The sequence below is a fragment of the Delphinus delphis genome, chromosome 4 (genome assembly GCF_949987515.2).
Source record: "Delphinus delphis chromosome 4, mDelDel1.2, whole genome shotgun sequence".
In the NCBI taxonomy this organism is placed as follows: Eukaryota; Metazoa; Chordata; class Mammalia; order Artiodactyla; family Delphinidae; genus Delphinus; species Delphinus delphis.
Window position 1 is genome coordinate 48090798 of NC_082686.1, and position 25778 is coordinate 48116575.

The 25778-nt window shown below is 37.9% G+C and overlaps 1 protein-coding gene across 6 annotated transcripts in view; it reads right to left on the bottom strand.

Moving 5' to 3' along the window:
• The window catches only part of ABI3BP (ABI family member 3 binding protein), a 258654-nt gene that overhangs the window by 18055 nt on the left and 214821 nt on the right, over positions 1 to 25778 (bottom strand). For all 6 annotated transcript variants that reach the window (XM_060010562.1, XM_060010560.1, XM_060010563.1 and 3 more), the window contains 6 exons: positions 24265 to 24342; positions 22660 to 22764; positions 19491 to 19619; positions 18907 to 18975; positions 12515 to 12724; positions 7867 to 7975 (listed from right to left, as the gene is read on the bottom strand). In XM_060010562.1, the coding sequence (XP_059866545.1) occupies positions 7867 to 7975; positions 12515 to 12724; positions 18907 to 18975; positions 19491 to 19619; positions 22660 to 22764; positions 24265 to 24342 (700 nt within the window). The remainder of the gene's footprint in view (positions 1 to 7866; positions 7976 to 12514; positions 12725 to 18906; positions 18976 to 19490; positions 19620 to 22659; positions 22765 to 24264; positions 24343 to 25778) is intronic.

A 25778-nucleotide genomic window follows, 5' to 3' on the forward strand; every position in this document is an offset into this window, starting at 1 on the left:
GTTGGTAAAAGGGTACCAACTTCAGTTGTAAGATGAATAGGATCTGAGGAGCTAATGAATAACATGGTGACTATAGTTGAAACACTGTACTGTATAATTGAAATTTGCCAAGAGATTATAATTTAAATGTTCTCACCAATTAAAAAATAGTAAATATATGATGTAATAGATATATTAATTAATTCAGGGGGAATCCTTTCATAATGTATATCAAGTCACGTTGTATGCTTTAAGTATCTTATAATTTTTTCATCAATTATACCTTAATAAAGCTGAAGAAAAGAACAAAATTATTGAAAATTGTTGCTTCTGGCAAATAGAATTTAGGAATAGGAACGAACTGCTTTGTAGTATTTGAGCTTTAAAACCATGTACATGTTCTTCTGATAAAAATGAAAATTAGATTTAAAAAGCTATTTCTAAGACCTACTTCATCAAAATGAATATCTAAGTGGAGTACAGTCCAGGTGACAGCTGCAGTCAAGCCTTTGGGCCTTGTAGAGGACAAGCCAAATGAATAGCACCCCTGGCAGAAGCCATGCCTGGTTTTGCCCAGATAGGTATGGATCCAAACAAAAACAATTTTCCCGGCTGCCCTATCAGAAAGCAGCATGGCTCTGTGGTTAAGGCCATGGGTTTTGGAGCCAGAAAGAGTTGGGTTCACAGCTGCACTAATGTGTAACTTTAAGGTAAGTAACTTAACCTCTCTGAGCCTCAATTTCCTCAAGTATAAAGATGAGGATAATAATGGTATTTGAGAGGATACTATCAATTATAGTAATTATAACCTCATAAGGGTATCAAAGTATCTGTGAGTTTCCTATGAGGATTAAATGAGATGATACATGTAAAAGCAAGGTACCAGGCACATAGTAAGTCATAAATATTCTCTAGTATCATATCTCTAAAGAATGTTTTTAAAGGTGCTTCTATTCTTGGGGAATTTGACACACACTGCCATAGAACTCTCAAGGTAGAACTGTTCTATGTCCACATACTTGCTTTTGTGTTTGTAAAGGTTATAGGAAGGGCATCTGTGGTTCACGGGCAAAACTGACAGAGATAGGGAAGCTCCGACCTGTGGGATCTAGCCTGAGGTAAACCTCCAGGTCTGGTTAGGGCAGACACTTCTCCCCGCCTCCCCTTCCTTTGCTCCTCTCTATAACGATTTTCCTCTATTTTTAGCCATAACATACAGCTGAAGTATAGTTTTCATTAGTTGATAAACAAAAGCTCATAAACCTCAGGCAACCACTTTTTATATAGAAAGTGCCGCCCCCCCCTCCCCGTAGCTCTTTGTTGGTTTGAATTGTTTTGTTAGCTGATTGGCCCCTAGTGTCATCTTGAAATATTTGGGCCCCATTCAGGTTGGGTTTCAGTCAGAGGGAAAGAAAGGGAAGAGGGGAAAAAGAAAAAAAAAAAAAAAAAAGAGTAAGGAGCAGTGGAATAGGGAAATCAAATCAGTCAGTTCTCCAAGGACACTGCAGGGTTATGGAAAGCATTTCTGGATACCTGCCATGTGCAGGCATTGTGCTGGCCTGGGAATACAGATGAGAAGCAAAGGGCAGAGCTTCGGAGATACTTCGAGGACAAAATAAGCCTAAATCGGACAGAAGGGAGAGGAGCCGGGCATCAGCAGGCATCAGGGATCATTAATTAGCTGCCCAGTAGGTCCTTAGGGACATTTCTTTTCTCTCCCATTTCTGTGGGGGGACACACAAATTCCAGATCTGGGCTGCACTCTAATTCTGTAGTGTTGCTATGAGTATCTCGCACCCCCCTCCCTAGATACTGAGGAGCTCAAAGTGAAAAGGAATAAAAAGCAGCCGCATAGCACAGGGAGATCAGCTCGATGCTATGACCACCTAGAGGGGTGGGATACGGAGGGTGGGAGGGAGACGCAAGAGGGAGGGGTTATGGGGACATATGTATACATAGAGCTGATTCACTTTGTTATACAGCAGAAGCTAACACAACAATGTAAAGCAATTATACTCCAATCAAGATGTTAAAAAAAAAGAATATGGCAATATGAAAAGAAGAATTGCTCTTTTTAGAGACTAGTGGAGTTCCGTGCTCTTAGCTGTTCTTCTGCCTGATGAAAAGTTGCAAACCTGAGCAATCAACTCAATTTCTTCCTTCTTTAATGAGGAAGCAATTATTCTTCTGCTGCTCAGACCTACAGTAAAACTAAATAAAATGCCCAATGCTCTGGCAGCTTATTTTATTCCTTTCTACAAAGCCGAGGAGAAGAGATATTGTAAGTTAATACAGACTGCAGAGACCAGAATTTCACAAAAACCATATGAATAAGGGCATAATGGCCATTCCACATACCTGGTTTGTTCAATCAGATTTACAGTATACAAGAAGTTGCTGCCTCTATTCCAGTTTATTTTTAGTGCCAAGGTTTTATTAAGTCAAACAACATAAACCAACGGTCCCAAACTATCTTTGCTGTCAGCTACAGGAAACTTTGGTAGGTTTTAGTCTCAGAGGAAGAACTGTTCTCCAGAATCCTCCCAAACCACAGACGACAGTTGAAGTACTTGAGCAGGTTAAGTAAACTTGATTTATCTTAATTCTCAGACAGAGTGCCTTTTCCATAGGAAATCGCTAGACCACATGTATGTCTAGCACACAAAGTGGATTCTTCAGTTTTTTAGCCAAGCAAGGAGACACATGGTCTCAAATAATTTGTCTGACAACAAATCACAGACCACAGACATCGATTCAAAGCAAAAATGCTTTATCAGGACAATTCTACTTGCTGTAAGATGGACCTAGGTTTTGGTTTTATTTTCAGTTCCAGTTTTCCCACTGATTCTGTGCATGGCTTCAGATAGCATAAGATTACATCATTTTAGAGCTGGGAGAGATTTCAAGATCAATTAGTCCACACTTTGTGTCCTTTTAAGCAGTGGTGCAACACAATTTTTTAAGCCATATACTTTATCATTTCTTCCATTCACGGAACTAAATATAATCATAGTGGTCTTTGCAAACAAAGTAGTTGGCTCCGGACAGGAGAGGCTCTTCTTAATATTTTTCTTTTAGTTCAACAAGAGCCACACAATGAGGTTTCATGGGGAAAAAAAATAAGTGGAAAATAAATATTGGAGAGTGGCCTAGATGGGTACTGATTCAGTGGACACTAACATCTCTACATTTTCTTTGTATTTTAGGGGCGGGGGTGAGAGAGGGATCCTCCAAAGAATGTGATAGAGTTGTGCCACAGCCTCTTGCCTCTGTTAACAGATCTCCTGCTTCACCTGACTAAAACAGCTCTGGCTGCCCAAACAGCCCCTCTTCCCTGCGTACATCTGTCACCCCAGCTGCAAGAAGCCATCAGCAAGACCGGGCCTGTCCCTGCTGTGCCGCCCTGGGAGCTGCACCCAGGCTCCTCAGGGCAGCCAAGCGGCTCCGTTTTCTAGAGACAGAAGCATCTCACGCCAGGTGTGCAGCTGAACTCTCCCAGCAGCAAGACACCTGCTGGATGGTCCCATACTGTGGGTTATTTTTTGAGCTTCTGCAGAGTAAATAAAACTTGGCTAAGTTGTTAAAAATGGGCAGGGAGACGGTAGCATCATTGACTGTCTTTTTGATTCTAGAATAGTGTGTGAACACTTAGAATTTTTATTCCCAAAAGCCCTGTAGATCTATTTTCTCTGCCTTGATTCTCCTGGATGTTCTAACACCAAGCTCTACTCCACCTATGTCACTGTGTAACGATTAGCCAGTAATTATCACCTGTTTTTAGAGCTCCTGTTTTTAAGTCAGGACAAATGATGGAAAATGCTACTAAAATAGATTCTTTATATGTGTCTCCTAGAATTAGAAAAAAGCTAGATATTCTTTCAGAAGTTATTATCTTCCAGCTTTTCAAACAGGGAATTCCAGAACCTCATGGGGGAATTTTAACAGCTATAATTCAAAGTTTGCTTATTTAGGGAGTTTACTATGTATTTGGACTCAAAATTTTCCTCAAGTAATGAAATGTGACTGAAGTCATTCTTTATAGCTAATAAAAACCACCTGCTAACTGCATCCTGTACATACTTCCTCTTTATTTTACAGGGAGTCTTTTATTAACATTAATCTTGGATCATGGTTGGGGTAGAGAAGATACAATAGAAAGGAACGTTGCCTTAACAACGTAAGACAGTATGAAAAAAGCTTGCATCAAAAGAGCCAACAAACCTACATTGGGGAACTCGTAGTTTTATTATACTTGCTGTAGCCTTGCTGTCAGTAGTAACTTTGAAGACTACTTATATTTCACCTAAGTTGTGCACGTGGATTTCACGTGGACTACTACTGTTCTTTCTTTTCTTGCCGGCCTGCTTCATGCCATCCTATCCTTTACTGTCAAGTTCTTGTCTCAAGTATTCCACGAGGCTTTCTCTCCTCTTCTAATTGCAGAACCTGGGTGTAAGTCCTACATCGGCATGTTCTTTTATTCTGTGTTATGATGTTTCATGGGTGTTAGCTTTGTTTCCTCAGGTAACTTTAGGCTCAGAAATCTCAAAGTAAATGAAATGATTTGACTTCACTTTGACTTCACTTTGGTTATTTGACTAATAGGGGTTTCAACACATAATTTTAATATTTCAGCTCAAAACATTTCTGCCCATTAGACAGATTAATCTCCATCATACCTCTGAGAGTGCAGAATATATTTACAAGCTCAGTGGGGGCTGGGATCTACTGAACTACTAGACCACCACAAAGTTTCCCATGGCATAGACTAAATAATTTTCATTAGAAAATTTACATCCATGTGTGTTACATTTGTCCCCAGTGTGAGAATGTTCTTTACTTCAAACTACTGATATACAACTTTTAAATCATGACCCATTAGGGACTATCAATATAAAATCCTGGTCAAATCACATTTATGAACATTAACAGTCTTTATATCTGAATGGATTTCATTTAATTGTACCGAACTAAAAATAACATTAAATAAGCCACATACAGAAATGCATAGTGGCCCCAACTTTATGCCAAGTTGTAAAACCTGGCATGGAGTTCTGATTACAGGGACTCCTAATCTTAGTTTAATAGTGCTTTTTCCAAAGACAAATCCAGAAAGGGCTTCCTTTGGGTTTTGCTCGTCTTGGGATAAGGATAGGTTGCAGGGGTCCTCCTTAGAAGGTGCACTGATGACAGACAGCAGAGACAAGCAAGACACATAGGAGGAGGGTGGGATAAAGAGGACAAGGCTGTAGCGGAGTCTGAAACAATTACAACCAGAAGCTAGATGTGAACCCCATGACCTGATCGGTCCTGTGATTCCAGAATGAAATCCAGCTCAGCCCAAAGGCACGTTTCTCTTATGCACCTATTTGACCAACTAGGTCAGATGCCAGAATGGTACTCATGAAAGAAATTAACAAAAAGTTCTTTTAGTTAGATTTGTTCTACCAGCTGCTATTCATTATAAGTAGCTCTAGTATCAAAAGTGATTATTCCAACTAAATGAAAGTCAGAATGAAAATGAAAGTCAGAGCAAGGCACTCTCCAGTTACCATCCTTTAGGGTCTCCCCATCACTTGACCATGTTTCTTGATCTGGCGCAGAAGGCCCTCCCTAACTTGGCTTCTGCTTCTCTTGGCTTCTACGGCTTCCGGACACTTTTCGCCCCTCACACTGGTGAAAACAGCCCGTTATTCATCACACACAACCGTGCCATTTCGGGCCACTGCTCTGACATGTGCTATCCTCCCTGACATTCCTTTCTCTTAACAGTCACTTAGCTGGCTCCAGCCTACTCCTCCTTCAAGCCTCAGCCTAGGGGTCACCTCCCCCAGGAAGTTTTTCCTAATTTCCCCACACTTTGCGACGTGCCGCCCACTCTGGGCTTCTGTCGCCCCTGGTGCAGACTTCTACCAGAACTCTCACCACTTTGTGTAGAATAATCGGTCATTAGCGACCTACCCCACTAGCCTCGAGCTCCTCAAGGGCAGGTACCATGCTTACTCCTGTTTGTAGGCACAACACGAAGCACAGGGCTGAGCACATTGTTGGCACTCAGTAAATGTTAGCTGAATGCAGACCCCAACCTTTTACCAACAAATCAGGTTTAAAAGGTCACTGGCATTATTCTACCTCTGATTATGAGCTAATAGGTGCACTGTGAAATCCGAGAACAGCCTGATTCAGAAAAGGAATACAATGAACATTTAGAAATTGGATGCCCTTCAATGTACTTTCTGCATACTACACAGCTCACTTTTTCTTAAGTGGAATAAAAAGCAAGAAACTGCAGAGAAAAGCCAAGTTTTGTAAGCCCAAATCCACCTATTAAAAAGTCCAAATTAAATGACCTTTTCTCTTTTACTCTTTCCTTAAAATAAATTATAGGCTCTCTCCCTGTTAATCTTGCTAAGGAAACAGAACCAAGATCATCAAATGGGCTTTTACTGAAATATATGCTTATTTTGGCTAACTTAATACCTTCAAGAAAATTAGCAGTTGCAAAATTCTCCATATTACAACTCAGAGAACTTAAAAGAAGAAAACATACACTGCTGGAAAAGTGTCGTTTTTGCTGTATAGGACTACGGTTTGTATACAGCAAACCATCTATAATGAATTAGATACTTCCTTTTCTCCTGAAAAGATTAGAAAAGTCTCCCTGCTGTCAGAGCCCAAAGAGGCTCTTCTGGGTGTCACAATCAATACCCAATTCAATTCAGTCACATGACAATGAAAGATACAAGAAATAAAACATGAAAAAAAAAAATCTCTGATGCTGAAGTTCCAGTCTTCACCTCCACTGATCCTTTTCAACACTGAGGAACTTTATCAAGTTATGAAATACTCAATCTGGAAGAACTCCTGATTGTGTGAAAATTGATCTATGTTGCTTGGGATACTATAACTTAAGATGTCAGGGGTGTTTTTGTTTTGTTTTATACTGAAAGTATAGACAGTTTATCAGACAATGTTTTGGAGCTTGAAGGAAGAAATCGATTTTTCACAGAGAGTGAAATTTAGTCCAGAAATGAATTTAGCACATTGGCTTTATCATGGAAATGCTTGGCTGTATCCATTTGAGATTCTGCTTGAGCAATACATTTCATAATTTAGCCAGGTAAAACAAAACAAAAACAAAAAACCCCTTCCCTACTACATTTCTAGAAATGCCTAAGGCCCTTATTTTTCTTGAAATAATAAAATGAACTGATAAAATATTAGGTATTTTAGATTTAAAAAGGAATCACAAAACTATACAGCAAGATAAACAACCTGGTATCAATGTGTAGTAAGGAATGCCAAGAAAAGTTGTTTATTATTGAACAATTGTTAATATTATATATGTCCATTTTCAAAAATCTATTCTCATTGGTCTATATTAAAAAGACCCAAAAGCAAAGGGTTACTGTGTCTGGGACTAGTCTGTAGCTATACTAAGCATTAACTATTACAAACTTTCACCTACATTTGTCCCATGGCTTTTGTTTCCTTGCCCCCTCCCTTCCAGCATGCCAGGCAACTTCTTCTGTGCTTTCAAATCTAGTTTACACCATCCACACTCCAGTTGTCTCTGGTCTATAGACTTTTCCTCCTCTAAATTTTGGTATTTAATATCAATGTTTGATATTAATGGCCTTCTATCTTTCAATGTTCCCAGCTGTACTGTTAACTTACAAGACCATCTTGTCAGCTCTTGTATCCCCACCAATAACTTGCATATTTGTAAACCATGACTCTAGGGGTATCTAGTGCTGTGTATGGAAAGCCAAAGAATGAAATGCAAACTAGACCCTCCCTTAAGATAGAGACGGGTGATGTCATTTTACTCCTTTGTTATGATTTTTGCACTCTCAGAATTCACCTGTAATAGCACTGGTGGCTCACCTTGTGTCTGGTTTTAGATTTTCTACTGTGGAGAAGGTTTGATTTGTAGTTTGAATGGACTTGTTCTTCCCACCGAATGACCCATTTTCTCTGGATATAACTTCATATTCTGAAAAGCAAAAAAAGCCAACAGATACTTGTCTTTATGCTCTGGTGGACTGAATGTTCTCGAAGCTAACCGCATAACAGAGTCAACTCTCATAAAAGTGAGCAACAAGATTGCAGGTCTAGAGACGTATTGATTGTACACATTAGCAAATTCCAAGTGGGGACTGTCAGAGGATGATGAAGGTCCCAAAGCATTTGGGGAGTTGCTCATTGACCATTTCTGTTTTCTCTTTACCATAGCAGCAAAGGTCTGGTAACTGTGAAGACTGTTGATGCTCCTATGGTAGCGTTGGTTATGGATAACCTATGATTTTGTTAGGTAAGTCGGATCGTCTGCCATTGCTGGAAAGCCCAGTTTGGCTTTGTAAAAAAAACATTGTATGAGGAGCGGTGTTTCAGTAGAAACACATTTCCTGCTCATGGGGCTTCACAATATAGCTGGGAAAAACGTCACTGGTACTGCTGCAAAACGTCACATGGTACTGCTGCAAAAAACTGAGTTGAAAACCACAGCAGCAAATAACAGTTAATCAAATAATGAACAATGAACTATACTTTTCTATAGTTCATTATTTTGAACTACAGAATTATGGGATTTTGATACCTACTGCTTATGTAAGTTACATAAATTTTGTACATACTGCTAACATATACCCCCTTGATAATTATCTTTGAATTAAAAAAATTATGCCCTTGAAGTCTGCATAGAAATCTGCATAAATTTAACTTAAGGGCAGGTGTCTATGAACTTGTAGGGCTAATCAAAAGAAAGAGACTTTCAGAATAAGAGAATATAATTTACTAATTTACTTTCCCTGCTCTCAGTTGGGGTTCAGTTTAATGCATGTGACAAGATCACACAGAGGGTTAAAAAAATCGAACAAAAAACAACAACCAACCAACAAAACCCTACTCAAAAACAGCTTCATCAGTATGAAGAAATACACAAATGGTGGGCATTAGGGAAAGTGGGAAGGTTGCAAAGGAGCTGGCAAGTTACTGGGGATTTCTGCTGTTAGCACTGAGACCAAAGGTAGGAGATGGATATCGGAAATAAAACTGAAATTATAGAGTAACTCATGGAGACTTATAATCACCAATTTTAATTTGGGAAGGATCTTTACTGGTGAATTTTAAAAAGCCAAAAAGGAGGATCACTTTTTCTGAGTAATTTCCTATGACCATCATTTTGAAAATTTGAAATTAAACTGGAAGGCATGGTCATTGTATCAGGACACATTAGTGCAGCTATTAAAGGACTAATGGCCCATATTTAAGATTCCTTCCTCAGACTCTCTGCTCCCAACCTATGTCTCAGCTGGCTTTCTATTCTAAAGGAGTGTGGAAAGAGAGGGAGAGGTAGGATCCCAAATTCAATTATGTTCGTTTTATATCTTTTCCTCAGCTGTGAAGGGACATTTACTAGAAAAAGATCAGAGTAATTAGAAAGGAAGTAAAATTGATTTTTAAAAAATGGAAACTGCATGACTTAATGGGAAGAGACAGACCAAGCCACTTGCCTGGATCTCAGTCTCAGTTTTACCATCTGTAAAATGTCCATAGTGTCTCTTCATAGTGTTGCTTGTAGGGATTAAAGAAGGAACATATGGAAAGTGCTTAATATTTTGCTCAACAGGTGGTACCTATTATTATTATATCTTTTATTATTCCTTATTATCCCCGAGTTGTGTTTTGAAACTAGGATCACAAAAATTTGAGAGATTCCAATTGGAAAGATTCAAGTGCTGCTTAGTCACCAAAAGAGCAATTTATATGACACTCCAGCTGGTTATCCATGAAAGCAATCACCTTCAAAAAACATCTTTGTTTGGGTCATTCCTCATCGACTGTGTGATATTCTTTGTAATATCACCTTAGCCTTTTAGTATACTTCAACACTTACAGCACATCTTTTATAATTTTCTTTTGACTCAAGTTTTAAATGTTAATTTAATACTATTTTTGTCCTGAAAGACTGGAGTTTTCAAAATGGATCTAGAAGTTACCTTCATGATTAAAAAGATATTTAGAATTTTTCTCAGAATTCTTGTCTTAGAATGTATATATCTTTCCTTTTTAATGCTTCAAAGTGATAATAGCTTTTCATAAATCCACGAACATTATAAAAATCTACCACCAACAACAAAAAAGTATGTGTCAATATTTCTTATTTTAAATAGGGGATTTAAAAAATAATTTCATTAACAGTAAAGATATAAGAAAATCTACAAAGAACTGACACAATAATTGGTCTGTTTTTTCCCCCTCAGAGGGTTTTATTGCCCTATTATGAGATAATTCACTTAGAACATAATTATTATAAATATTGGGAACATCACTGTCTGGTCAATACGGCATGAAAATAACAAATGGTGATACTACTCTCTGTTAAGTCTTATACTCACAATAAATTGATAGCAAGAAGAATTATTATTATAAATTAAAAAACCCTGAAGTTCAAAGAGGCTAATTATAGATCCAAGTTGCATTATCTAGAACACAGTTGGTCTGGGATTTAAATCTATGTCAGCATGCTCTTGATGTATCAGAAAATGACACCTTATAAGTAATTTAAGTTGTCCAAGGACCCAGGCTGTGGCCAATCTCTATGGTGTACCTATTTCTACTTTAGTGTAGAAGGGATATGGAGAAGCATCTGAATTTGGATGCATTTACTAGAGGTGAATACATGCCTATCAATTAAAAGAAAGATTACTGACAGAAGTCAACCTGGGGAATGAAGAATATGTTTCACTCTCTTTTTGTTATCTTTCTTAATTCTTTCTTGAAAAACCATTTCCAGTGACATGAGAATTAATCTCTGTATTATCTGAGCTGCTGGTTTATAAAAGATTACATTTGAAATCAAGTGGTATTTAATGGAACACTAAAAATAAACAAAAATGGAAAAAAATAGAACAGATCATTAGGGCATATGGTCCAACAGTGAAATATAGACTAAGTGAGTAATGGTTAAATATGGACTTATTTCTATTTATAAAATATAATAGTTATAGATGTGGTCCTTATCCATGAAAATGGTTATCATAAGTCCAGTATCTAGTGAAAGATCTCAAGCAGCCCGTTAACATTTAATAATAATAATAATGTTATAAAACTAGTTGGTTAGATAAAGTATATCCTATTCATGATTCTTTGAAATTACAGGTTTATATAATTTTAAAAAGTTACATGATGAAAGGAAAATCCTACTTTAAATAGCTAAATCAGATACTATTGACATACCCAAGTGAATATGTATTAGATTATTAAACAGATTAACCAATTCCAACTTGATGTCCTATATTTTTAAGGCAAGTGAAATTTTATAGTTCATTTGGTCTTGTGAGAATGAAGCCTCAGACTATCACAGGAACTCTTTATTAGCACTGCACATGGATTGAGAGTTTTCAACTTTTTAATACATGTAGATAATCAATACTTAGAGATTGATTTTTAGATATTGGGATGATAATACCTACTGGTGTAGTTCCAAGTAAAGAAGCAAGACTAGTCAAATCCCCAGGAACCATGGGCAGTGGCTGGTTCTTTCTCAAAACAAAGGCAAGCTTTGCATAAGAAAGGAAATTCACAAAATATGGTTAAAAATTTAAAAAGCCAGCTAAGCAAAGATAAGCTGCTTACACTGGAAGTTGCCCAGACCAAACGGTTTTGTCTGAGGAGAAATAGCTACTGTTTTCTCCTTTATTCATAGAAGACTTTTTTGGCAGATCCTGAATCTCCCCACTCCTCACCTTGCCCTGTGTACCGCTCTCTACTTTTCCTGACAGCCTCTTAGTGGGCAACTCTATTCTGCCTACCCACCCCAGGCACACGGTGGCGGGGACATGAGCAGCAGGAACCTTGTGTCCTCACGCTGTTTGCTACATCCTCTAGCTGATTTGGCTTGTTAGTCTTTCCACCCCTCCCCTCTACTTTGACTATCCTGTTCACTACAGAGAATTTAAATCCCATATAACAAATTCAAAGAATGACTCAGGGTTTCTTATTTTTCATAGTCATTTTTAGAGAAATTGGATGAGTGACAGCACAATCAAAATTTCCTGAGATAAGCAGAAAATTGACCGAATTAAAACAATTTTCCTAAAATGATTGAAATAACTTTTAGCCTGCTTGAAAATTCTAGGTCAATCTAGAAATTGGGACGGTGAAAGGAAAACAGGTTTAAATCTTATCAGCAGTGGCAACTTCCCATATGTGATCTGTGATTTTCAGGTAATGAAAAGACTAGATATACCTTCACATTGTGAAAAACAGTTCTGAGAGGAGAAGGAAGGTATGCAACTTAAAGAGATCTGCTAAATTAACAGGGAAACCATAACCAGGACAAAGATGATCTTTTCGCATCTTATGATACTTTTAACAATCATGTACCACAGGGACAGCAGAACTCTGCGGGGACTTGCTGTTCCTAAGATATGCCTTGCAGGCCACAGTTTGAATCAAGGTACCACATTCCCAATGCATCGCACTATCAATGCTTCCCACCGTAGTGATGGTCCATGTGTCATGATCTTACCAGTGACAGTGTCATTGAGTGGCTTATCCCAGTCCAAGATGACAAAGGAGGGACACCCTTCCACAGTGACAACAGTGAGGTTGGTAGGTGGGTTCTGCGGTGGGCTGGTGGCATTCCCTTCTGTGGCCTCCTCTTTGGGGAATCGCTTGACAGAATCAGTGATGGAGCAGGGCCTGTTGTCAGGCTTTTGGATATACCTCACGTGAGGACCTAAGACAGAGAGGACATGGAGCACTTTTTTTTTTTTTGAGCTTGGAAAAAAGGTGGAGGTGAACTCATAAATAAAATAATCTGTTTGAGGACATTTGATCTAACACTATAAGCAGATGGATGAAAGCAATGATGTGGATGGTTTGAATTTGTGAAAATCCAGAACCCTATCTTTGGGATACATGACATGGATGTTATTGTTGATTTACTTTTCTAAATAGGTTTAGTTTATGCTCATATCCAAAAGTAATTTGGTCTCCCTGAGCGTGGTTTAAACTGCATAATTTATGGAGCATTGGAAACAGTGCTCAAAAGGGTCTTGTCTCAGTACTGGGGAATGATTAACTTTACACTAAACACAGTTCTGGTCCCACCTAATAAATCTTAAAAGCCTGACTCAAAAGGATCAAGTGGTTTCAAGTTATTTAAACTGCATCCCAGAATAAAATACAAGAATTTTTTAGGAATAAAAATATTCCCAACTGGATAAAATAAACAGGAAGATATTACCCATAATGAGGAGAAAAATAAATCATTTGAAGCCAGCCTGAAACTTGGATAGCTGTAACAATCATCAGACAAGGACAGTAAAACAGTTATCATCACTATAATCCACATGGTCGAGAGTTAAAAAATGGAAGCTATAAAAAAGACCCAAATTAAATTTCTAGAGATCTTTAAAGGAGGCAGACAAGAAAAGACATGCTATACATAGAACAACAAAGAAGGATTATGGCAGATCTCTCATCAGAAAGAATGCAAGTGAGAAGGCAGTAGAGCAATGTATTTCTCTACTAAAAACAAAAACCAGAACAAAAAACCTTATCATCTAGAATGCTATAACTGGTGAAAATATCTTTAAAAAAAACAAAAGCAAAAGGACAAAAAAAAAGCAAGATACTTTTTAGACATACAAAATCTGAAAGAATTCATGACCAGCAGAACCACTCTACAAGAAAGATTCAAGAAAGTCCTTCAGGTGGAAGGAAAATGATGCTGGATGGAAATATAGCACTTGAAACAGTAACTACATAGGTAAATATACACAGTATTTTTCTTATTAAATTCTCTCTGAAAGACAATTTGTTGTTTAAACAAAATTATTAATAATTTAGTGTGATGTATATAACATGTAAAAGTAAACTATAATGACAGTAGCCCAAAGGCCAGGAGGAGAGAAAAGCTGCTATACTAATGTAAAGTTCTTACACTATTTGTGAAGTTGTAGGATATCACTGGAAGATACTGTGGTAAGTTAAAGACACATTCTATAAACCCCAAAGCAATCACTAAAATAACAAAACAAAAAAGTTATAGGAGTAGGACAACAAAAAAAGATAAAATGGAATCATAAAAATAGTCCAAAAGAAGGCTGAAGGAAAAAGGAAAGAGGGAACAAAGAATAGATGGGACAAATAAAACACAAATAGCAATATGATGATAGACTTAAACCTAACCATATCATTCGTCATGTTAAATGTAAGGTTCTAAACACCCAAAATAAAATGCAGAGATTGCCAGACTGGGTGAAAAAGCAAGATCCAACTATACGATACCTATAGGGACAACATTTTAAACAAACAGACTAACAGGTTAAGAGTAAAAGGATGAAAAGAAGAGATACCATGATAACACTTATCAAAAGAAAGCTTGAGTGGATATATAAATATCAACAAATTAGATTTTAGAGCAAAGAATATTACCATAAACACAAAAAGGTCACTTCATAATAATAAAGGACCAATTCCTCAGGAGTTTATTACAACCCTAAGTAATTTAGGTCTATATCTAAATACAGACCTTTAATATACATGTAGCAAAACTTGATAGAACTGTTAAGTAGAAATAAATTCACAATTAGAGCTAGAGATTTCAGTACTCTTCTCTCATTAACTGACAGAACAGTAGACAGAAAATCACTAGGGATGTAAAATAATTGCACAATACAACCAAGCAAACTGACCTAATTGACATTTTTATAGAACCCTTGTTATGGACTGAATTGTGTTTCCCTAAAATTCCTATGGTGAAGACCTAGTTTCCAATGTGAGAAACCAAAGATACCTTGATCTCAGACTTCTGGTCTCCAGAACTGTGAGAAAATAAATTTCTGTTGTTTAAGCCACCGAGTCTGTAGTATTTTGTTATGGCAGTCCTAGCAAACCAATACAACATTCCACTTAAGAAAAGCAGAATACACATTCTTTTCAAGTACACAGAGAACATATACTAAGATAGACTATATTCTGGGCCTTAAAAAATGTCTCAATAAATGTGAAAGTGTTCAAGTAATACAGAGTATCTGACAACAATGGAGTTAAATTAGAAATCAGTAACAAAACGATTTCTAGAAAATCTTGAAATATTTGGAAATTAAATAACATACTTCTAATAAGTCAAAGAAGAAACCAAAAGGGAAATTAAAATTATTTTGAACAGAGTACAAATGGAAACACAACATATCAAAAATTTTTGGATGCTGCTTAAATAATATCTAGGGGAAAATTTGTAGCACTAAATTCCACATCTGAAAAGAAGAGAGGGCTCAAAATCAATGAGCTCATCTTCTACCTTAAGAAATTAGAATAGAAGAGCAAATGAAACTCAGATTAAGCAGAAAAAGGAAACAATAAGATCAGAGTAAAAAATAAATGAAATAGAAAACAGAAAAATAACAGACAAAATCAATGAAAAAAAGTTGATCTTTTCAGAAGATCAAAAGAATTGATAAACCTACAGCCTGACTGGTTAGGCAAAAGAGAAAAAAAAGACACACATTGTCAATAAAAGGAATGAGAGAGGTGACATCACTACAAATTATACAGATATCAAAGTAAGAAGAGAATATGAATAACATTATGCCAATAAACTTGACAATTTAGAGGATATGGACCAATAACTTGAAAGACAAAAATTACCAAAGTTCACTATGGAAAAAAATATTCTAAATAGTCCTGTACCTATTAAAGAAAGTGAGTTACATGTAAAACCCTTCTCACAAGGAGAATATCAGGCTCAGATGGCTTTACTGGTAAATACTAACAAATATTTAGGGAAGAAGCAACACCAGTTCTAAACTCTTTCAGAAAATTGAAGAAAAATTCAGCATCATTTTGATACTAAAACTTGACTTAGACATTACAAGAAAACTACAGACCAATGTCCCTCACTGAACATAATTCTAAACAAAATTTTAGCAAATTAAATCCAACAATGTATTAAAATGAGAATGCACTATAACCAAGTGGAATTTGTCACTGGAATGCAAAGGTAGCCTACAACTCAAGAACAATTACTTTAACACATTAACACACTAAAAAAGGAAAACCACATAAGCATCTCAATAAAGTCAGAAAAATTATTAGACATAATCTAGCATTCATTTCTGATAATGACTCTCACCAAAGCAGGAATAGAAGAAAACTTTTTCAACACAGTGAAGGGCATCTATGAAAAACCTACAGGAAGCACCATACTTAATGGTGAAAGGTTGAATGCTTTTCCCATAATATAAGGAACAAGAAAAAGATACCTATCCTCACTATTTCTATTCAATATTTCACTAGAGGTTCTAGCCAGTACAGAAAGGCAAGAAAAAAAGATACTTAAGTTGGAAAGGAGGAAGTAAAACTTTCCCCTCAGATGACATGATTCTGTAGGTAGAAAATCCAGTGTATCTACAAAAAGACTACAGAGGTTTGCAAGGTTGCAGAATACAAGCTCATTGAACGAAAAACAATTGTTTTCCTATATACTAGCAATGAACAATTAGAAACTGAAATAAAAAATGCTACTTTTATGGTTTTCCTTACATGGAAAACTACAAAACATTGGTGAGAGAAATGAAGAACACCTAAATAAATGGTGAGATATACCATGTTCATAGGTAATAAGACTTAATACTGTACAGCTGTCAATGTTTCCCAGTTGACCTACAGATTCAATGCAATTCTAATAAAAATATAAACAGGCTATTTTTTTAGACATTGAGAAACTCATTCTAAAATTCAGATGGAAATATAAAAGGACCTAGAGTCACCAAAACAACTTTAAAAAATAAGAACAATGTTGGAAGACTAACATAACCTGATCACAGTGCTTATTATAAAACCAGTGATCAAGACACTGTGGTACTGATGGAAAGGTAGATAAGTAGATCACTGGAACAGACTAGAAAACCCCAAAATAGTTCCACATATATATGGACAATTGATTTTTGACAAAGGTACAAATTAAATTCAGTGGAGAAACAACAGTTTTTTCAAAAAATGATGCTGGAACGATTTGGATATCCATAAGTGAGAAAATAAATGCATTCATACTTTGGATCATATAGAAAATTTGACTCAATACAGATCATAGACCTAAATGTAAAAGTAGAAGACTTCTAGAAGGAAACAGAGGAGGTCTTTGTGAACTTTGATTAGTCAAGGACTTCTTAAATATAACATAAAAGATACAATCTATATATAAAAAACCAAATTGATAAACTGAGCTTCATTAAAATTAAAAAAGAGACGCCAAACACTGGGAGAAAATACACACTGCAAAGTGTGTATCTGAAAAAGGTCTTCAATCCAGAAAATATGAACACTCTTAAAACTCAATAATAAAAAAATAAGCAACTCCATAAAAAATAGACAAAAAAAATTGAACAGACACATCAAAAAAGATATACAGATGGCAAATAAGGACATGAAAGGATGTTCAGCATCCTTAGTCATTAGGGATATGCAAAATAAAATCACAATCAGATACTACTACACCTTTACTAAAATGGCTGAAATTAAAAAGACTGACCATAGCAAGTGTTGGCAAAGATGTGGAGGAACTGGAACTCTCATATACTGTTGGCACAAAGGTAAAACAGTACAACTGCTGTGGAAAACAGTTTGGCAGTTCCTTAAAATGTTAAATGTCCATTTATATACAATCTAGCCATTCTCCTTGTTGGAATTTGTCCAAAAGGAATGAAAGCATATGTCTACACAAAGACTTGTACATGAATGGTCATAGCAGCTTTATTAGAACAACCCAAATGTCGTGAACAGTTTTAATAAATTAGTATATATCCATATAATAGAATACTAGTCAGTAATAAAAAGGAATAAACTACTGATACATTTAGCAACATGGATGAATCTCCAAATAATTATGTTGAGTGAAAGAAATCACACACAAAAAGTTCATACTGTATTTTTTTCATTTATGTAAAATTTCCAAAAATGCATACTAATCTATAATATAGTGACCTAGGGACTAGAGGTCGGGTGGGAGGAGTGAGGAGGAGGGATTATAAAGGTACATGATGAAACTTTTGGAGGTGGTGCATGTATTCATTATCTTGATTGTGATGATATTTCATGGGTATATACATATGTTGAAATTTATCAAATTTTATACTTCAGAAAAACATATCACAAAAGGAAATACTGGGTTCTATATCATATAATCTCTCTTTTACTGTGGTAGATTAGATTACTGTTCAAAAACATTCTCTAACATTCTCTAACAAACTCCGCACTCCCAATGCAGGGGGCCTGGGTTTGATCCTTGGTCAGGGAACTAGATCCCACATGCTGCAACTAAGAGATTACATGCTGCAACTAAAAAGATCCTGCATGCCGCAATGAAGATCCCGCAGCGGCAACAAAGATTCAACGTGCTGCAACTAAGACCCGGTGCAGCCAAACAAATAAATAAATATTTCAAAAACATTCTCTATATCCATGGAAGGAGTACACTTCCCCAATCTTTGTTATGAGCTTGGCTATGTGACTTTCTTTAGCCATTGAATATTGGCAGGTATAACACAAGAAGGAGCTTGAAATGTGGTCAGGTTTTTGGACTCCCCCTCTCTTCACTTTGTACTGTCATGAGAATAGCTTCTCTTGGGTCACTGTTAGTCCTTCATCCTGGGCACCAAAATAAACAGATGTGGAGCAGACCTGAGCCCAACCTATAAGAGGCCCAGCTGTACCTGTTGCTAGAAGTAGAACCACCCAGCCAAACACATGGTAGATCAGCTGACCTCCAGGCAATTTGTAGACACATGAGAAATAAATCCTTTTTAGCGTATGCTACTAAGATTTTGTGGTTGTTTATTACACAGCAACAGCTGACTGATACACCCACCAAAGATAGCTTTGTTAAAATGGAGATTTGGAGCCAGTCATACATACCTTTGAATCTGGGCTTCCCAAGAGGATCAGTTTCTCTTGTTGGACTTGAACTAAAGTCAGTCATATTACCTGAGAATGGAAGATACAATGAAAAAGTAGTAAAACTATAAATATTTAATACATATGCCTCCTAGTCAATTCCTTGCAATTTGATTTCAATTATTATTAGTATTACTACACATATTATCCACACTAAAAGGCCTTTAATTGTGTCCTGCTGGTGCCCTTCAGTGTAATAAATAATGATTCAAAGATTACAACCAAGTAGCTAATACTCATTAATAAATTAAGATATGCGTAATTAGTAATGGCATGTGATTTAGTAAGAAGCACTGGGTAATCTAGATCTTTTTAGGAAGACTTTCCTAAAGATCTTGGGAACTTCATTCTATGTCTGCAAAGGGAAGGAGCACATTCTATAATAAAACATTAGAAATAAGTATAATTTTTAAATTAAAAAATTCATAGCAATCATAAAATTGAGTAAAATAGATGATCCAGAACTGGGACTCTTTTCTCTCTAGTTTGAAATCCTTTAGTACTTCGTAGCTAAGCATCCAGTGGGAAGTGACTGATATACTAACCAAGATCTTCTCCTGAGGCAGGAGCTGTTGGTTGCTTTTTATCTGTCTCTGTTTTCTCCAAGGGGGCTTCAGTAGGTCTGAGTGTTGCCCTCAAGGGTGGGGAAGTTACTCGGTCTGATGAAATGATTCCTGTAATGTAGAGCCAAAGGATTCAGGCTTTATAGGGAGCCCTGCTGAGTTCCCCATTTATTTACTCAATAAATATTTATTAGCGCTTACCATGTGGCTTGGCACTATATGCCAGGATTAGAGAGAAAATAAGACCTGGTGTCCTTGATCGGGAGAGATGTGTGAGCCAAATTATACTGAAGCATTATAGATATTGTGAAAGCATGGGATAAGGTCTCAGAGAGGACAAGTCTACAGGGAAAGATGATGAGTGTTGGGTGGGAGGAGGGCAGGAATGCCTTCCCAGAGGATGTACCAATAAAGAGGAGAAGTGATCAGTAGGTAAGCCTGAGAGCTGTATTCTAGTCAGAGGTTGCAGGAAGAACCAGGTCAGGGAAGCATGAAATCACATGGCGTGTTGAATTTGAAGGGGTGAGAGCCAAGAGTGCCAGGAGCAGTGAGAGCAGAGTACGGAGGGGCCGAGAAGGGCAGTTCATGAAGGGCCTTGCATACCATGGATTTAGATATTATTTTTAGGTGATAAGGACCCATTAAAAGATCTTCACTAGGGAAGTAACATGATCAGATGAGGAGAGGGTGAACAGTTAAGTTGCAAGGCTGGTGGCAGAGAGAGAAATCAAGAGATTAAAGCAGTTGCGTAGGCAAGGGCAGAGGAGGTGAACAATGTAAGAAGCAGTGAGACTGGATGGAAGGGGTTTTACATGAGAAATGTCAAGGGGATGGAGTGGCCTCACTGCAGATTAACTGGCAGGCATGGGAGATGGCTGGGGGGGAAGAAGAAGAAGTTTCTAAGGTAATGTCTGTGATTCTGGCCTGTAGCTAGAACAGTGTCACCCTGAGATGCTATATTCAACAATGTCTCCTCCACTCTAAAAACACCTATAGGTCTCCCAAACGGGATGCATCCCAAGGTCTAGGCAAGTATGGGTAGAATAGAGTGGAGGCTAGATTAGGTTTTATAGTCCTCCTGGGAAAAGGAATCATTCTCAGACAATAGGGAGTCAAGGGGTACAAGACTGACCCAAGGACTGTGGCCCAGCACAGAATCACGGATGAGCCATTCAGATGGGCTGCTGGTCCAGCCCCTGCAGACTTAAGCTCCTGGTCCTGGTGGGAGTAGGCCCCAATGAGAGGGTGAGTGAAAACCATGAGACACTGCACTGCAGCCTGAAGGAGCTTTTTAGAGGGTGCAGAGCAGCACTCGTCCTGGCAAGGAGAGCGGGACTGAGAGGCCTCGGTAGATCTGGAGATAGGGGACAGGTGGAGATGCCTCGTAGTAGCCTAAGACTGTTCTCAGAGGCACATGTGCAAGAAGGCTTGTGTTCAGAGGACTCCCAGAACATTGAGTTGATTTCCTGAATTCCGTATGCACTTTCTGTGATGGTCATCAGGCCAAATCTGTATAACTGACCTCATTTGTGTTTGGCTCTTCAGTGTAGTCATTTCTTTTGAGTTAGAGGTGGAAAGCATGGGGCAGGGAGGGCACCAGAGTTAATCTCAGAAGTGGAATGTGTTCATACCATCCCACAGGCTGGGTGAGTTATACCAAAGCTACACTTCTTGATGGCAGTGAGCAAGGTTTCATATGGCAGGAACCAAGGCCGTGGAGGTGCAACTGAAGACACACAGCCTTGTAGGGGAGCTCTGTGGTGGGAGGTTCCCCTGACTCTTCCATGGGGGAAACTGAGGCATCACTTTCAGTCTGAACTAAAAGCTACAGAAATTCAAGTCACAGCTGCCCCAGGTTACAATTAATGAGGAAAACCTGGTCTCCTCACTGGGGCCATGTCGCAAGGCCTGGACCCAGGAAGGCACCATCAGCATGGATGAGAGGCTGATTCCTCTTTCAGCTGATGGAAAAAACAATCTAGAGACCACTGTCCCCTTGCTACATCATGAAAGCTTCTCCATCACCACACCCTCCTTCATCCTGTGAAAAGAGTGACAGTCATTCTCTTTCTCAGAAATCCTTATCAGTTTCATCTTTCACAGCTGTCCTTAACACTGTTATCCTGATTCTGACTACAGAATATTTAGGAAGTAGAGATGAAGGAAGAGGGAGGAAAAAATGGGAACATGATCTGATCTGCTGGTAGGTCCACTGGAAGAAACTTTAAGAAAAGTGAGGTGAATCTTTGCTCTGAACTAGGTTCACTGATTCTTAATTTCACTCACATATTCACTCAGTGATTACTGGATTCAGTCAATGAACACTGGATTTGGTTCTGGGAATTCAGAGAAAATGTCATCTGTCATCAAAGAGCTCATGAAATAGTAGGGGAAGACAAGTACACAAACAAATAGGTATAAAACAGTGGTTTGCTCTAATAGAGGTATGTTTCAAGGAAAAGTAGAACAGAGAAGCAATGCTAAGTCTCCTTTGGGGAGCTAGAGAAGGCTTCTTCAAGACAAGGATGAAGTACAAGTATCCCAGGTGACTCGGAGTGGTCATTCTATGGGAAGAAGACAACACATGCCCTAGGATAGAGGCATGTGAGCAAGCTGAGAGGCAGCTTGACTTTAAAATATATTCCTGCCTTGTTGCACAGGCTAGACCTGCTCAGTCACCCTGAGTATTCCAGTTCCCAATCTCTCCCCTTGCACCGTAATACCGGGGTCAGCATGAAGGCTGGTGGACAAGGGAGCTATCAATGAGATGTAAAAGATTCTGTCTCAAGAGACAGGATGATGAGTGGACGATATTTTCCATTACACCTGGTGGGTTGGCAGCACAAAACATCTCATCCAAAATAATCCACTTTTTGAAGAAACTGTGATAGCTTCTGTCTCAGCACAAAGCACACAGCATCTAAGAAGCAAACTGGCCTAGATGGACATGGGTGGTTGCTTTCTCCCCATCCACCCAGAATCAGGATATGAGTCCTCAAAACTATAATTTACAGTCTGGTCTTTGGGGCCAAAACAGGCACATGTCACACACACCAAGGGCTCGTCCATTGCTTGAGCTATCACACCAAGAAGGGCTTGCGTTTGGCCAGTGAGATCAAGGAGGGAGAAGGAAGGTATGTGATTGACGTACCTGCGCTTCCTGGCTTTCCGGTGACATTATTTGGTGGTAAAGGCTTTCTTCGTGGGGGCATGGGTCTAGGTGGCAAGGGTGGGCGACGAGTGCCTGGGATTGTGGCTAGGAGATTATATTACAGATAAAGTGGTCATAAGGATTCACTCTATAAAAATCATGGGTTTTAAAAATATATAATGTTTGACAAGTAGCAGCTGGATGAGAGAGAATAGATTCTACAGAAAAGTGCCTGCAATACTTTCTGATGTTCTTCTAAATTAGTGCTTGTAACGTACCCAGGGATAACGAAGCACATTTGTGTATGGGTAAAATATTCTCTAATTATAGATGAAAATATATCAGTACATCTGCCTTTTGAAAGGAAAAGTAGAAAATAGATGTATAGAATTTATCATCTTTAGTTTCCTATATAGACTTGACAGTAGCATTTCTGTGTCTCATTATCTCCAATTGCCTTTGATTTGCAGGCTACAATTCCTACACCATTTTAGCTTTGAGTTGGTAAAGCATATAATTTCTCCTTTAGTAGGTGTTCCACTCCATCCTCCAACTCTATTATGTAATTATAATTAAACAAACACTTTCAGAACTTCTCAAACGATTACAACAAAATAGCCCTGATGGCAGAAGCAATAAGCCTGTGGCCATGGAGAGCAGAGTCACCACACACGGGCACCTGGCCAGGGAGCTGTAAGTGGAAGGCAAAGTTTCACATCCACTCTGCTCTCTCACACACCCATGAGCCCTGGTGCAAGGCTGCCAGCCCAGAGGAAAGGAACGTTTTTCTAAATGGTTTGCCCGAAGGGCAAAGGGAAGAGACACCTTTTTATAATCTGCACAAAGGTGGACAAGGCTAGAGGTACCTGGAGCAGACCACCTTAACCCAAATTTTCTTTTAAGTCTTGTGTTATAGCTTAAAAATTCATCTCTTTCTTTGCATAATATGTTGGTTTAAAAATCTTCAAGTAAAATTGACAATCCAGGAAAATACCCTGTGGCTTTAAGTACTTCCTGGGATATTAGGAATTGTGCACGTGTGTGCATGTACTGCAGGGCGGGAGGGAGAGTGAGTGGTGAGGATACGATACAGATCTCTAACCCAGACATTAATACATCAGAGTAGGTTTCACAGCATCCTTTTAAAAGCACAGAGTTCTTATTCAATGCAAAGATATTATCGCTTCATAATTTTGGCCTATTATATAGAGCACAGCCTCAAATTAGAAACATAAATCATTTCAGGCAAAAGGATATTATAATAAATTACATAAGAACAAAACTTGTATATGATGAAAGGTAGAATCCACCGTTACGCTTCAGCATTTGTCCACTGTGGCCCCTCAGAACATTATATAAAGTAATTATTAAATCAGTGGCTCGTTAGAGGTACTTATTAATATTCAATTTGTGCATAAAGTGCTTTTTATTTTCCTGAAGATAATATTTTGGTATGTTTATCTAGCAATACCCCTGTACTGTTAGCATGGTTCTGATGCTTTGGGGACGGTGAGGATGCTACTTTTTTTTGCTGCAGCACATGTAACTTGCAGTTACAAGTTTCGGAGCAGAGCTGAGTGAGGGAGTCAGCATTTTATTCCTTACTTGTTTTTTTTGTGGAGTAAGGAGAGTCCACTGACACATTTCCATCAGTACCGGATGGCAGTGGTGCTTGCTTGACCCCTGTGAGCAGAGAGGATGACAGAATAAATAGATAGCAAAAATGTGGTAAGTAGTCTTCACAGAAACTTATTGTGCTCTGAGAGTTTGATGGGCTTCTCCCATCTGTGTATAGGAAAAAAAACTTAAAGCCCTACTGCATTCATTAGCTGTGATTTTTTTCTCTGCAGAGTTAGTGTTTGATTGCAGAACGTGGTTTTGCCTTAATTTTCTATGATGTCCACCCCGCACTGCCTGCCTGGGTGATATTGTTTTGCTAGGAGTAGTTCATCTACAGTGATTGGCTATTTTTTTTTTTTTTTGCCAATATTCATGGGCAAATTTTGTGGTTTTTAAAAAACTTTTCTCCAACTCCTCTACCCCAATGAAAACCCTTAAAATTCCAGTGTGTTTGGGTTTGTACTTAATGAATTGACTTTAAAAATATTTTTTGAGAGTTCTTGGCTAGAAGGCTGGTTAGGCCACAGACTGGATCTGTGCTTTTGAGATTTGTAAATTAGGCCTGGGCACGCCTAGAATTCCAAATTGCTGTTTGGAAGAAACTGACCTGAAAATTACTTTGCGCGCTATTTTACCTCCTAAGTCCCTCAAACACAATCTGGTTCTAGGGTTTTGCGTAGCAATCCTAAGGGTAGAGGGAACCAATTTAGCTTTTGTCCTGCTTTTTAAAAATTATTATTCTTTTACATTATAAAATAATCTTCCCTGATGTGGCCGGCAGTCTTCATTAAGAAATAATAGGAACAGACGTTTTTTAGAATCTCAAAAGTAAATATTATCTTAGATATAATGGCTCATCCTAAAAAGAGAATCCATACTCTGAGGACCTGACTATAATTCACCAATTAAAAAATAAGAATAAACATTGAATTAAAATGCTAGTTAGTATATTAACAAGGACAAGCACAACAACAACCCTGTTTTGAGTTCCAGGACTCTGTAGGGACATTATACACCCAGTCTCATTTAACGTGTAGGCAGATATATTAAGTATACAACAGAAGCTGATATTTTTACATTAATTTATGAAATTATTATAACTATAATGGGCATTAGTCAGCATTATATTAACTTATTAGTATTATTAACAGTTATAATAATAATTATGATTAACATTAATTTATGAAACCCAATATTACAATCCCACACCCTCTGCTATTTGAATAAGAGATAACATATAAAATCAAGGTGAATGTATGTAGCCACGAATCAACTGCTGTTGATTTGTGGTAGGAATAAAATGTTTCTGTGGTCACTGACTATTTTGTGGCTCATCCCACAGGCATTGTGAGAACAAATAGCTCATTAGTTTTCTTCCTGTGCCCTCCTCTTAGTGGTAATGGAGGTGGGAAGTGACTCATTTGGGTGGTTACTCTGTCCATGGCTTAAGGGAAGGCAGAGTGCTTTCATTTGTGTCACCAGGATAATGTGGCTTGCTG